The sequence below is a fragment of the Bufo gargarizans genome, chromosome 2, assembly GCF_014858855.1.
Source record: "Bufo gargarizans isolate SCDJY-AF-19 chromosome 2, ASM1485885v1, whole genome shotgun sequence".
Lineage (NCBI taxonomy): Eukaryota > Metazoa > Chordata > Amphibia > Anura > Bufonidae > Bufo > Bufo gargarizans.
This window is the reverse complement of record NC_058081.1, coordinates 482777378-482790396: the sequence shown is the minus strand read 5'-3', so window position 1 is coordinate 482790396 and position 13019 is coordinate 482777378. Positions and strand designations below refer to the sequence as shown.

At 41.9% G+C, this 13019-nt stretch overlaps 1 protein-coding gene across 1 annotated transcript in view; it reads left to right on the top strand.

The window, feature by feature from the left end:
• The window catches only part of ANXA6 (annexin A6), an 83189-nt gene extending 79195 nt beyond the window's left edge, over positions 1-3994 (top strand). Inside the window, exons 24-26 of the mRNA XM_044281148.1 lie at positions 1127-1185; positions 2436-2558; positions 3583-3994. Coding sequence (XP_044137083.1) covers positions 1127-1185; positions 2436-2558; positions 3583-3642 — 242 coding nt within the window. The 3' untranslated portion in view covers positions 3643-3994. The remainder of the gene's footprint in view (positions 1-1126; positions 1186-2435; positions 2559-3582) is intronic.
• The last annotated feature ends 9025 nt before the right edge of the window (positions 3995-13019 follow it).

The following is a 13019-nucleotide window of genomic DNA, read 5'->3' as shown; positions in this document are numbered from 1 at the left end:
ACTCCCAGGTTGTAGAGACAACAGTGAGCACTGATCAGCCAGGGAGATCACATTTTAAACACCTGCTGGCCAATCACAGAGTTCTGCTTGTCAGAACGTCATAGGTCATGCGATGATCCCACTCATTAGCACCTGTGCAGCAAATCCCTAATTAACTTTGAATTTGTGCACAGATGCTTTACCTGCCAGTGGCCGACGTAGCTCATAAGATGCACGCACACTCGGCCGCGCATTCCTTTGCGAATAACCCCTCGGGCGTGCACACGGACGCCCAACAGACTCTGCGCGGGCACTGGATTGTGCCAGCTTGGACACCAGAGCGGAACCCTCAGGAGACACCGGAGGCAGGACCGACCGCAACGTATTGCCATCAACCCGGCAATCCTGCCTCAGAGATCCCCGCGGCCCTCCCCTCCGGCGTCCATGTGGACGCCCCACCGTATCTGCCCGCAAGGGAACTAAAACCGCAGAGTCCCTTACAGTAACGTTATATGTGAGTAAAGGCATTCTATCTGATAATATAGCGTTCTATCTGATAATATAATGGATTTTATAGGTTTTTTTAACATAAAAATCTGCCTTAAAATGCCTAATATAACTGTCCATAACTGCTACAGTGCAGCTCATATGGCGTGGATTTTTCTGGATGTGGATTTGAAATCCAAGTCACAGAAACAAAACAAAAAGAATGAGCAGGTCCATTCTTGTCACAGAAACTTGCAGTCCGCTTAGTCCATTGGGTCCATGGCATCAGTAATTCTTCAGGTTAAAATGAGGCCATCAATATGAGATCAGCGAGGGGCTGACACCCTGTACCCCCGTAATCAGCTGTTTCAGAGTAGCTCTGGTGCCGGAAGTCAGCACCAGAACTACACAGTTTCATGCATTGTGTAGCGGATGGAGCTGATAACTGCAGCGCTGCTCCATTTTAAGTGGACAGGAGTAGGGCTGCACCAAAGCTACTTTGAAACAGCAGATTGACTCGGATGCAGAGTGTTGGACCCCCACCGATCAGATATTGAGGGTAGGCCATCATGTTAAAATCCCGGACAACACCTTTTAAAGTCTAATTCCATCACAAAAACTTCCCTGACCTCATTAAGTCTTTTTTCTTTCTTGTCTTTAGTGCGCAGTGTGAAGAACAAACCAGCTTTCTTCGCGGAACGCCTATACAGGGCAATGAAGGTAAGAAACGTATAATTTTAGCTGACGGTCATAATAAACCCCTGCGCTTGCTGTCTTATATTTAGACCATTTTCTACTCCTAAACCAGGCGCGTAAAATGATGAATAAGATGGGCCTGCCCCCGTCCCCGCCATGCTACCTTTTTTAGATCTAGCGTGAGCGGGGAAGAAGTCACAGATTCTGCCGCAGCATGGCGTGTGACAGAATCTGAGCCAGATATATGCCACACAAGTGGTGTATATCTGTTCGTAAATTACCACTTATGTACATAGTCACAACAATTTCTTTATTGCTCCACTGCACCAAAAATGATAAATAAAGCAACTTCACAAAATATTCATTACAACTGTCCTACTGTTTTGTGTCTACAGCTATGCAAACCTTTGTGTCTCCATGGTAGCAGACAACAAACAAACCCTGTGTAGTCTGATCCTGCCAGACCACTACTTCGTGCAAATAATACACCAAATGTATTTTTAGAAGAAATAGGGACAAATGGTAGAGAGTATGACTACAGGATCAGACTGCTTACTGTGGACAGGTGCCAAGGTACACCTAGATTTTAACGTTTTCAAGGGCTTTTTCCAAGGCATAATGCAAACTGTATGGGGGCTAATATAATTGTTTGTCCCATGCACAGTTTACATATTGTTGGCAGCACATCCGCTATTTACGTGAAGAGATGTGCTGCAGAAAGTTATTTTTATATTAAAATACAGTATGTGATATGAACAACTGACAAACAAGCTAAGTGGCTGGGATTACGGTCCATTCACACATTCGTATGTGTTTTGCGCACATCGCCGGCACTCTCATAGAAAATGCCTTTTCTTGTCTGCAATTGCTGACAAGAATAGGACATGTTCTATTTTTTTTTTCGGATGCGGACAGCACATTCTGGCCCCATTGAAAATGAATGGGCCAACACCTGTTCCGCAAAAATTTGCGGAACGGATGTGGACCCATTTTGCGGACATCTGAATGGACCCTGATGTCTGGGGTGTTTAGGTTGGCAGATGATCAGCCATAGGAACATTCATTCCACATCCCGAGTCTTTAGGCCTTTGACCTTATAACTGCTGTTTAGGTCTTTTATTAACCACCAAATATAGGTGGAACCACTACCTTCCATTTCTCCTGATAACTTCTTACCTCGGTAAATGGTAACATTAACTGAACTTTAAACACAATTCTCAAGTAGGGTCGATGGCCGATCAAAAACACTGTAATGTATAATTCTGTTTCTTCAGGGTGCTGGTACAGATGAACGGACATTGACCAGGATCCTGATATCTAGAAGTGAAATTGATTTGTTCAACATTCGCCAAGAGTTTAAGAATGAACATGAAAAGTCTCTGCATCACTGTCTTGAGGTAAATGGCCAGACAGATGGCGACACACGGGGGATGGATCAGACCCCTTTTTTCAAAGTGGTCAAAATGGGACAGATTTACTATTGCAAGTGCACCAGATTATTGGCGTAAATTGGGCAGCACATGTTTTGTTGGTGCTTTACTAGTTATTTTTCAAAAGTGTCTAGAAAAGGGGGCATGCCTTTCTGCCTTCTTCATAGAGGTATAAATGTACACACTCATAGTTAAAGGGAAACCGTCAGGAGGATTTAGATCCCTAAACCACCATCAACCTATTATCCAGAATGCAATAGGTTGACAAATATGTTCTTCTATATTTTGACCAGTGCAGCATAATTAAAAAAAATAACATTGAAAACAGTGCACACTAAATTCAAGCTACCCGATAAGAGCCCTGGTGGTGGTGCCACCCCTCTCAAGAATCACGCTGCCCAGACCCCTTCCCGGCTTGATTGACATCGCTCAAATCATCACAAGCCAACTCTGTATGTTCAGTCAAGAAAAGTACCGGCTTTATCTGCACATTGCATATGCGCCCAATGTTGTAGGAACTGGCTTGTAATGATGTTTCCTAGCCTGTGGGACATCAAATCAAGCCAGAAAGGGTAATTATCAGAGTGACAGCACTCGTGTGCCTCTTAACAAGTAATTTGAATGTAGTACACACCATTTTAAACTTCCTAAATCTGTAAACCAGCAGCCAACCCTATGGGGAGCTTTAGGGTTTGCTGCATACCATTTATACACTGAACTCAAGAATGCAACAGCATGCAGTAAGCTCGATTTAGTGGCAGCGGCTGGCAGCCAGAATTGTCAGTATGTCTCTGTATGGAATGTGAAGCTCTGCATCAGGAAACCACAGCTTCTTCAGCTATAAGGATATATTAGGTAATGAATCTGCACAGGCCCTGACAGCGTCAGGATGATACAAGGTAGACATTTAAAGTTTTTTTGAAAATGCTAAGCAAAACACAAAAAGTCTTCTGTTTCGATATTATATTCATAAATACGTATTTTCCTATAGAGTGAAACATCTGGAGAATACCGAAAAGCTCTGCTGGCCATTTGTGGAGGAGATGACTAAAGCAGGAGCCAAAAACTTTTTCTACATCTATATGTGAGCTCACGCACTAAATGTCTTTGTGGTAGATAGCATTTAGGACCTGAAGAGCAACTGTGAAAAGACAAGTTCACCAAGCAACAGAAAATGCACCAAAGAAATACAATGCATGGGATATGGGAGGGCAACTTAGGCTGGGGGGGCCGATAGATGTGGGATCACTTAACTGTAACAGAAAGGCCTTCTAAAGCCCTTCTAAGCCAGATACTGTTATGTGACACTTGGAAATTATTTCTTACTACACCAAATGCATTTCTAGGTCCTTTATTATATAGGTGGATCTAGTCAAGTTGAAATAAAGTGTCTTATTACATAAGTGTCGTTCACTGTCTCTTATTTGTACTGTTGGGACACAGAAGAAGAAAACATAGATGACGAGTAGTCATTTTTCAGACATAAGTCATTCAGAGGTCCACCCCTGATAAATGATAATAGGAAGCTCACTAATCTAATGTAATCCATGGTAAAATGGGCTTCAGTATAAATGTCGCACCTGAGCCCACCACCACCATGCTTCTCAGATGCACGAGACCTATTGGCGTCGCTATGGTCTATAAAAATATATGCACCTTTGTTTGTTCCCACATACAATAGAAATATCCCACTTTGTGTTCCTAAACAGCAGGAATGTCAACCTTTGTGCCAGCAAACAGTAGTAATTTCCCTGTAAGGTCCCCGTTTGTATGTCCATAAAATAGTAATGTCTGCCCCAACAGTAATATCCCTTTTTGAGTCCCCATACAAAAATGATGTACTCCTTGTGTCCCCATTGTCACGGAAGGTGTATAGGAAACTAGAAGACACAAAATGAATATCCGACTCACTGGAGCCAAAACTAAGGAACAAAAGGGAGAGCCCTGCATCAGACCTGGCTCTCTCCCTGACTGCTCAGCCTATGCAAAAATCCCAATGGTAGATGATCGCATATCCTCGTACCTCGACTGTATAACACCTGAACACCTTATAATAGTGAGGGGACACGGCCAGCGGCTCCCTACACTTGATACGGAGGGAGTCAGGGTCACCTGACAAATGAATGAACAAAACTTATCTGTAGAAGACTCAGAAGTTGGATCAGCATGCACACACTCCAGGAAGGAATATAAACCGCAAAGTGAAGCAGTCTGGGAAGGGATTTAAAGGGATGCAATCAGTGCAACTACATGACAGCTGAGAGAGGCTAACGAGATGAGAAAATGAAAGCAAAACAAAAGGAAGCTCAAGGAGGAGGTTCTGAAAGGCATCTGTCAGAGCTTCTCAGATGTCTGGTGGTGACACCCATATACTAGGAATGTTGCTATCTGTGCCTCCATACAGTAGTAAGGTCCAGATAAATGAAGAAAGGTCCCGGAGACAGATCGAGTTCCTCTATGGCTCCTCTTTATTTGTCACAAATAGTGGACAGACATAACCACCACATACACGGTATATCGTTAACGCGTTTCGGGTGATTACCCTTAGTCGTAACAAATTACATTTAAGTAAACCTTCTATTTAAAGGGGATGAGCCATCCTTCACCCTGTGACGTGGGTGGGAGTCTCAAACTCCTATAGGCTACCATAATGCTAACACACCTTTAATTGATTGCTCCACTAATCATGGTTGCAATCGAAAACCCACTGTGCGGAAATCCCTCCAGAGACATTAACCCCGGAGTTACCAAGATCTTTGTTCTATTTGAGAATAACCGCACAGTGTGAACCCTTGCCATATCTATAATTAAAAGGCACACATTTTAATAATACATAAAAACTATGATAATAATAAACATCAAAATACAAGCTATACATAAAGACCTTTGGCTTTCTGATGACCGACAGACCAATCTTTTTTAGTGACCAAACAAAAATTCTGTCAAGATGCCGATAATTCTTGGCAGTAATGAAGGTATGATATTCTTGCAAACCTGGAACAAAATTCATGTGCGTTCCATATATTAATAGCTGCAGTTGGACCCAAGTGGACAACAAGTTGTAGTGCTTCTATTGACTTTAACCCCAAGTGCGCTGATTCAAACCTTTACATAAACAGCCGGAACCAAGTGCAAGACCATCATTGTCCAATCATTTTCAGGTAGTCAGGTCGTTAAAGAACAATAGATGAATACACTGACGAACAGAGACATGTATAATATGACATAGATTAAACTTGCCCGTTGTTTGACAGTGACTACACCATCAAAATAGGACAAGAGTGACGTCTTGAATAAAGATAATGGCACCATATGCCAGCAGGTACTCAAACAAATCTCAATATTCACTGATAAACATATATTAGCTCTTTTTTCAAGTTGAGACCTGCTGGAATCCTGGTGCCAAGCCTAAATATCCAATAGGCCTCACGGAGAAGGATTTTTTTCTTAAGGTCACCACCTCTCCTTGGGGCCAAAACCCTCTCGATAGCATAGGCCTGGAAAAACAATACTTGACGGGCATGATTTTGTATGAAGTGCCTTGCTATGTTAGAAATATTAACACTATTCGGATTTTTAATATAATTTAAATGTTCTAAAACACGGGTTTTGAACTTTCGTGATGTGCTGCCAACATACATCAGATCACAATGTGTGCATTTAATAACATAAACAACACCCTCGGTGTTGCAATTCATATAACTCTGGATGGAAAATTTATATGAATGAGCTGCATTGTCAAAAGACTTAGTCGGCAGCACATACCTGCAAGTTTTACAGGGATGACCTCCACACTTGGTGAATCCTTTGTAAGTAAGCCAGTTCGATCTAAAATTATTACCTTTGCTGCTGGCGGTGTAGAAGGATGGAGACAGAGAGCAGGACAAGGTGGGTGCTCTTCTAGAGACAATCCTACAACCAGATTTCAACGCTTGATATAAAATATCATCGTCAAACAGGATGGGTAAGCATTTTTTTATTGTAGAGCTAATTGTATCAAATTCTTTGCTATATGTCAAAGATAGGGTAGGAACCACCTCCTGGTCGCCGTCTCCACTTCCCTCTGCACCGCCAGCAGATGCAAGTGACCTCGGCCTGGATTTTGGTTTTCCAAAAAGCATATCCTTTCTATCCCTCCGTATTGCTATGTCCCTCCCTCTTTTGATCATCCATGCGGGATAATTTCTGTATCTCAATCTCTCCTCCACTTTATTAAATTCCTCATCTAACTTCTCTATCTCACTACAGTTTCTGACTGTGCGGATGAATTCTCCCACGGGTATTGCTCTGACGGTGTGCATGGGATGATGGCTTTTGGCATTTAATATAGAATTGCCCGCCACTTCCTTTCTGTATGTGATGGTGTGCACCACCTCACCCGGGACCCCGCGGAGTGTCAAATCGAGGAAATTAATCTGGAGTTCATGTGTTGCACATGTAAATTTTAAGTTGTAATTATTATTGTTCAGATTTGCCTGGAGGTCTGGTACGGCAGACACACCACCGGCCCACACCATGAGTACATCATCGATGTATCTGCCGTACCAGATCAAACTAGGCATAAATGGATTGTCCAGATTGTAAATGTATTTCTCCTCCCAGTACGACATTGTCAGGTTAGCCAGAGATGGTGAGAACCTGGCTCCCATTGACACTCCGCGGGTTTGTAGGTAGTGCACACCATCAAACACAAAATAATTGTGAGTCAGAAGGTATGTAGTAATCTGTAGTCTGTCCACTATTTGTGACAAATAAAGAGGAGCCATAGAGGAACTCGATCTGTCTCCGGGACCTTTCTTCATTTATCTGCAGCCTGTTACGGGAACACTCCCCAGGGCCTCTGGAGCCGGGATTACTCATTCCACCAGGGAGGTGAGCTGGACATTATTTTTCACATATTTCTAGTAGTAAGGTCCCCCTCTATGCTCTAAACAGTAGTAATGTCCTTTGTATACCCTTACAGTATTGTCAACCTTTGCATCCTAACACTAATGTCCATCTATTATTAATGTGCCCCATTAGTACAGTAATATCCCCCACTGTGCTCCATTAGAATAGTAATGCCCCTACTGTGCCCCATTAGAACAGTAATGTCCCCCACTGTGCTCCATTACAGTAGTAATGTCCCTTTGCATCAATAAATATATTTATAAAACCCTGAAAATGACCCAGTCCTGTTCCAACAATGAGAAGCCAATTCTTCCCACTTACTGTGAACTTCAGGGCACAGGAGGCACAATGCAGTAACTGTCGTCATGTCACCTGTCAGCTTCTAGGTATCCAACAGCCATACATCTGATAGGCCACAGACCTAAAGGAAGCAGTGCCACAGACCTAAAGCAAGCAGTAAGAAACAAAGATTCTCTGGTCCACCAAAGCTTTCTTAAAGATGCAGATACAGTTGAAAGCAGTGCTTGCCCAGATGTCTTGGCGAGCCCCATGCCCTCCGGGCCTGGTCACACCCTCTATGACTGTTATCATTATGCCACTGGAGATCAGTCAGCAAGTGTTCAATTTTCTTTTAGCACCACCACAGGGAAAATGGAAGTATTCCACAATTCCCACTGAAATCAATTGGCTATTGTGTAATGCATAGACATGTTAGGTCCTCCAGAGAGACATTCCTAAATAGGAGATCCTCCTCTAGGTAACCATGAGTCTGGTTGAGTACCGATATATACTTTACCTCATTTCACCTCAAAAATGATTAGGGGAAAAAAAAACTGTATGCGTAAAAAACAGTAAAACCAACCATAAAATATTTTTCAATTATATAAATGGTAAAAAGCTTATATCTGAAAGTGTTAGCCTTTTAAAAAGTAATGAGGGAGTAGTCATAAATCGTGATGAGTTGAATGCAAATTATTAAAATATTTTATCTCCACTGTATTCACTGATAAAGGTGAAATACCAGCTAAAATGCGAAAAGTGAGTGACAAAATAAACTTCCCAATAAATTTGGCCTGTCTGACCCAGGAAGAAGTGCAGCAGCATCACATCACTAGGTCCAGATGGCATACACTCCCGTATACTAAGGGTGTTAAGTTATGTAATAGACACCTATTTCTAATATTTAAGGACGCTATCATTACAGAGTCTGTTTGACAGGATTGGCGCTTAGCAAATGTGGTGCTAATATTCAAAAGGGGTCCAAAAAGTGAACTCGGAAACTATAGACAAGTAAGTTTAAAGAGCCTCTGTACTTTCAGATAATTTCATTTAAAGCGAGTCTGTCACCTCCATATGGCCATATACAGTGCTTACGTGGCTCTGTAGCACACCTATACAGGATTGTAATGGTACCGTTGTTCTTTTCTTCAGACTTGCACCAGCAGGAAAAACGAAGTTTAATTCATATGCAAATGAGCCCTCGCAAGTGCCCAGGGGCGGCGTTCAGTATGTAGGTGCCCAGGCTGCTCTGCCTTCTTTTCACTTTACTCCTCCCCAGTCTCTGCCTTTGCCCTATCGATGAGGCATCAAAGGGTGGGCAAAGGCAGAGACTGGGGAGGAGTAAAGTGAAAAGAAGGCAAAGCAGCTTAGGCACCTACACACTGAACGCCGCCCCTGGGCACTTGAGAGGGCTCATTTGCATATAAATTAAACTTCGTTTTTCCTGCTGGTGCAGGTCTAAAGACAAAGACAAAGGTACCATTACAATCCTGTATAGGTGTGCTACAGAGCCATGTAAGTGCTGTATATGGTCATATGGAGGTGACAGACTCCCTTTAATAGAGAATGGTGTAACTAGGAAATTTCACTTCATTAAAAAAATATGCCTGCATCCACCTGAAAAACGACAGAAAGTCATGGCCACTAGGAGTCTCACTTCCACCTAACTTGCAGTCCACTGCCTGTTGTGATGCAAGATCCGTCCCTTGTAACACAGACTCATAAGGCAGCTGAGAGGAAGTGGGGGTGTTTCAGAGCTAGCTGAGATTGTACACCTAATAAAACAACTGCTTCTAAACTTCATAAGAGCCTCCTGCTTTTCTGTAGGTGTGATTTATCCCTCCTCTTCAGCTTTTTGAACTCCCTAGAAGAAAACATAGAGGTAAGTAAGGGAAGTGAGATCACTGTGCTAGTAAAAGGGAGATACCCACTGCTTGTGAGAGAAATGCATCTAACTGTATAGCTGAAACAAAGAATAGTATGGCTATAAGGGATTTTAGGGAAGCCCAAATACAAGTGTTCTTTCACAGTTATGATTGCACAAAGAAGAACAGCCATCATGCAAACTTTTTTTTTTTAAACTTACATTATTTGTTGTGGGTAAACTGTCAGAAGGTTTTCTAAGAGATGCTATAAATCCATATACACGGCTGGAAATTACCAAGTGTTATTGTGCTTGGCTATCGCCAGCAGTCCAACAGAGAATGAATGGAGCAGAACGCATGGTTGGCCTGGCACTCCATCAGAACAGTAACATGTGACCCCCATTCTCAGGATCTTTGGATAAGATAACTCCTACTTGGCGCAACCCCTTTTAACAGGAATGTGAATGTGTATGCCGAAGGATGGACTGCTTCACCAGAACACAAGAGGATTCTCAAGTTGGCCCAGCTTTTTTATTATGATAATTGGGTCTAATAGGTGTCATTTTTTGTGATAATAGAGAAAATGCATCTGAGGCTTACCTCTATACAGAATATTTACACAGCTACTACTTGTATTATTGCACTGCTGTGAATAATACTTAGCTTTTAAGGAAACCAATTTTTTTAAGATGGCCTTCTCATCGAAAGAAAATGTTCAATATCATTTCTTTACCTGATCATTGTCAAGTGTAGCTCTGGCTATGATTTTATGATTGAAATGTGTAAGTAATTTCTACTTGTAATGTCAAAGGTTATGGAGAAAAAAATGTAGTAACTTACAAAATGCATTTAAAAAATACCAAAATAGGTCCTTCTGAAATAATAGAGGGGTTCCCTTCTTTCGAAAGGAGTGGCTACAAGAAGCATCTCTGGAAGACCCAGAAAATCTATGTATTAAACAGACAGTCCAATTATTTGGTTAAAGTTGGTTGCTTCAACGTTGCTCCCATTAAAGTGAATGGGAGCAGAGCTGTAGTTACAAGCTCCATCCACTGCACAATAGATGGAGCTATGTAGTTCCAGCCCCAGAGCTACATAAAGAGCTGATCCGTAGAGGTGCACGGTGTTGGACTGTCACCCATCAGATTTGAATAGCCTATGCTGAGGATAGGCCATCAGTAGTAAAGGATTGGACAACCCCCTTTAATCTCGCTTGATTGCTTCTATTTATTTTTATATAACTTTTAGAGCTATTCTAAGAACATTTTAACCTAGTTGACAAAGCCACAGCAAATATACATTGTATATAGTTATCAGAGAAGAAAGTGACCCAATTCTCATGCATTCTTTACATTCTTAATTATTGTTTGAAACCATAGAATCATTTAAAAGGAAGAGCAGTATTTTTATTCCTTTGTTTTTGTGCCTAGAGATCGGCAGATTACTTACTTCCTGGTTCACTGACAATTTTTGAAACAAAGTCAGTTGAGTTCATTGGAGGCTTACATTAAAGGGGTTGTCCTGATATTTATATTGATTATTATTATTTATTATTAAAGCGCCATTCATTCCATAGCGCTGTACATATGAAAAGTGGTATACATACATAATACAGACAATTGCACTAAGCATGAACAAGACGAGTTACACACTGGTACAGAATGAGAGAAGGCCCTGCCCGTGAGGGCTTACAGACCAAATGGTATGGGAGAAGGGCACAGTAGGAGAGGGTAAAGTTGGTCATGGGGGTATAAAGGCAGCAGGGTCACTGGTTGTAGGCTTATCTGAAGAGGTGAGTTTTTAGGTTTCTTTTGAAGGATTCCACTGTAGGTGAGAGTCTGATATGTTGGGGTAGCGTGTTTCAGAGTGTGGGGGCTGCACGGGATAAATCTTGGAGGCAATTGTGGGAAAAGGTGATAAGAAGAGAGAAGGAGGTCTTGTGAGGATCGGAGAGTGGTAGCAATTGATGACCTGGATAGGTCATCAATATCTGATCGGTGGGATCCGACACCCTGCACCACCCGCTGAACAGCTGTTTGAAGAAGAGGCGGCGCTCCATGTGAGCGCTGCTTCTTCATTACACTGCACTTTGTCTCCTGTGGAGCGGTTGAGTAATGTAGTTACAAGTAGCGAGTACTTGTCATTACACTGCAACGTCGAATCTTCCGATACGACAGGCAGTGTAATGAACAGGGAGCCGCTCTTGCATGGAGTGTCTTTTCCTTTTCAAACAACTGATCGTCTGAGGTGTCGGGTGTCGGACCCCCACTGATCTGATATTAATGACCTATCTTGACAATAGGTCATTAATATAAATGACAAGACAACCCCTTTAAGTTCTTTCATGATGCTGGTTACAGGGACATCACTAGCCCCAGCATCTGCCACAGGACAGTCCACCCATGGGCATACCTCAAACAATAAACTGAAATGCTGGAATATTAGGCTGAAAACAGGATCAGATATGTGAAGTACAAGATCTTGTTTAAAGGAGCTGTCCCATTATAAAGACTTATCCTAAATCCACAAGATAGGGGACAAGTTTCTGTTCAGCTGTGGTCTGATCATTAGGGCCCTGGATGATCATAAAAGTGGGGACCCAGTGCACCCAATTTGAAGAAGATTCAGCAGGAAGGAGAAGTATACATATTATATTTCCGATTCCTTTCAAATCCACTGCTAGCTTTGGTTGAAAAAACTGCAGGAAAACTCAGTGTGAACCTACCTCATACATACTTACTATAAAGTGGTTTTCTATGGGAATCAGCTGTCCATTACACTTCTATTACAGTTCTTGCAATGACATTCTGATGTGTTCTACACATATCTGATATTTAAAGTATGATTCATCCGAATACTTCGGCAAGCCAAGTGACACTGTATCTAGAGTCAAAAATCACTGTCATATGATATGACCTTCATATGAACAAGACAAGGTGTGTCATGACTCAGAGAAACTTCTATAACATACATACTCATCTACTGAATCTGCATGTATAACCCTATTTAGTGCCATGTGTTATGTAAATCTCAAGGATCATGTATTTTTTTATTTATTTTTTTGCATTGTTTGGGTCCATTTTTGGACATACATTTTTTGTTTTCTAGAAAGGTTTTGCTGAATCTTTCAAACCAGGCTTCCTATACAGGAAAGCTTCATCTTGTAAGGATATCTTACAGAATAACATATGATACATGTTACCCTGACATGGGGCTTAAAAGTACCCAGAACAAAGCCACCAACAGCTCCACATGGACTTGGGGATGGGTCAGCTATGACACCAAGTGTAAACTGACCAGACATGATGGGGGGAGATTTATCAATTTAGACACAGTTTGTGCCATGACTAAGTTTTAGATCTAGAAATGAAAGTGGTGAAAGTTGCGACCACAT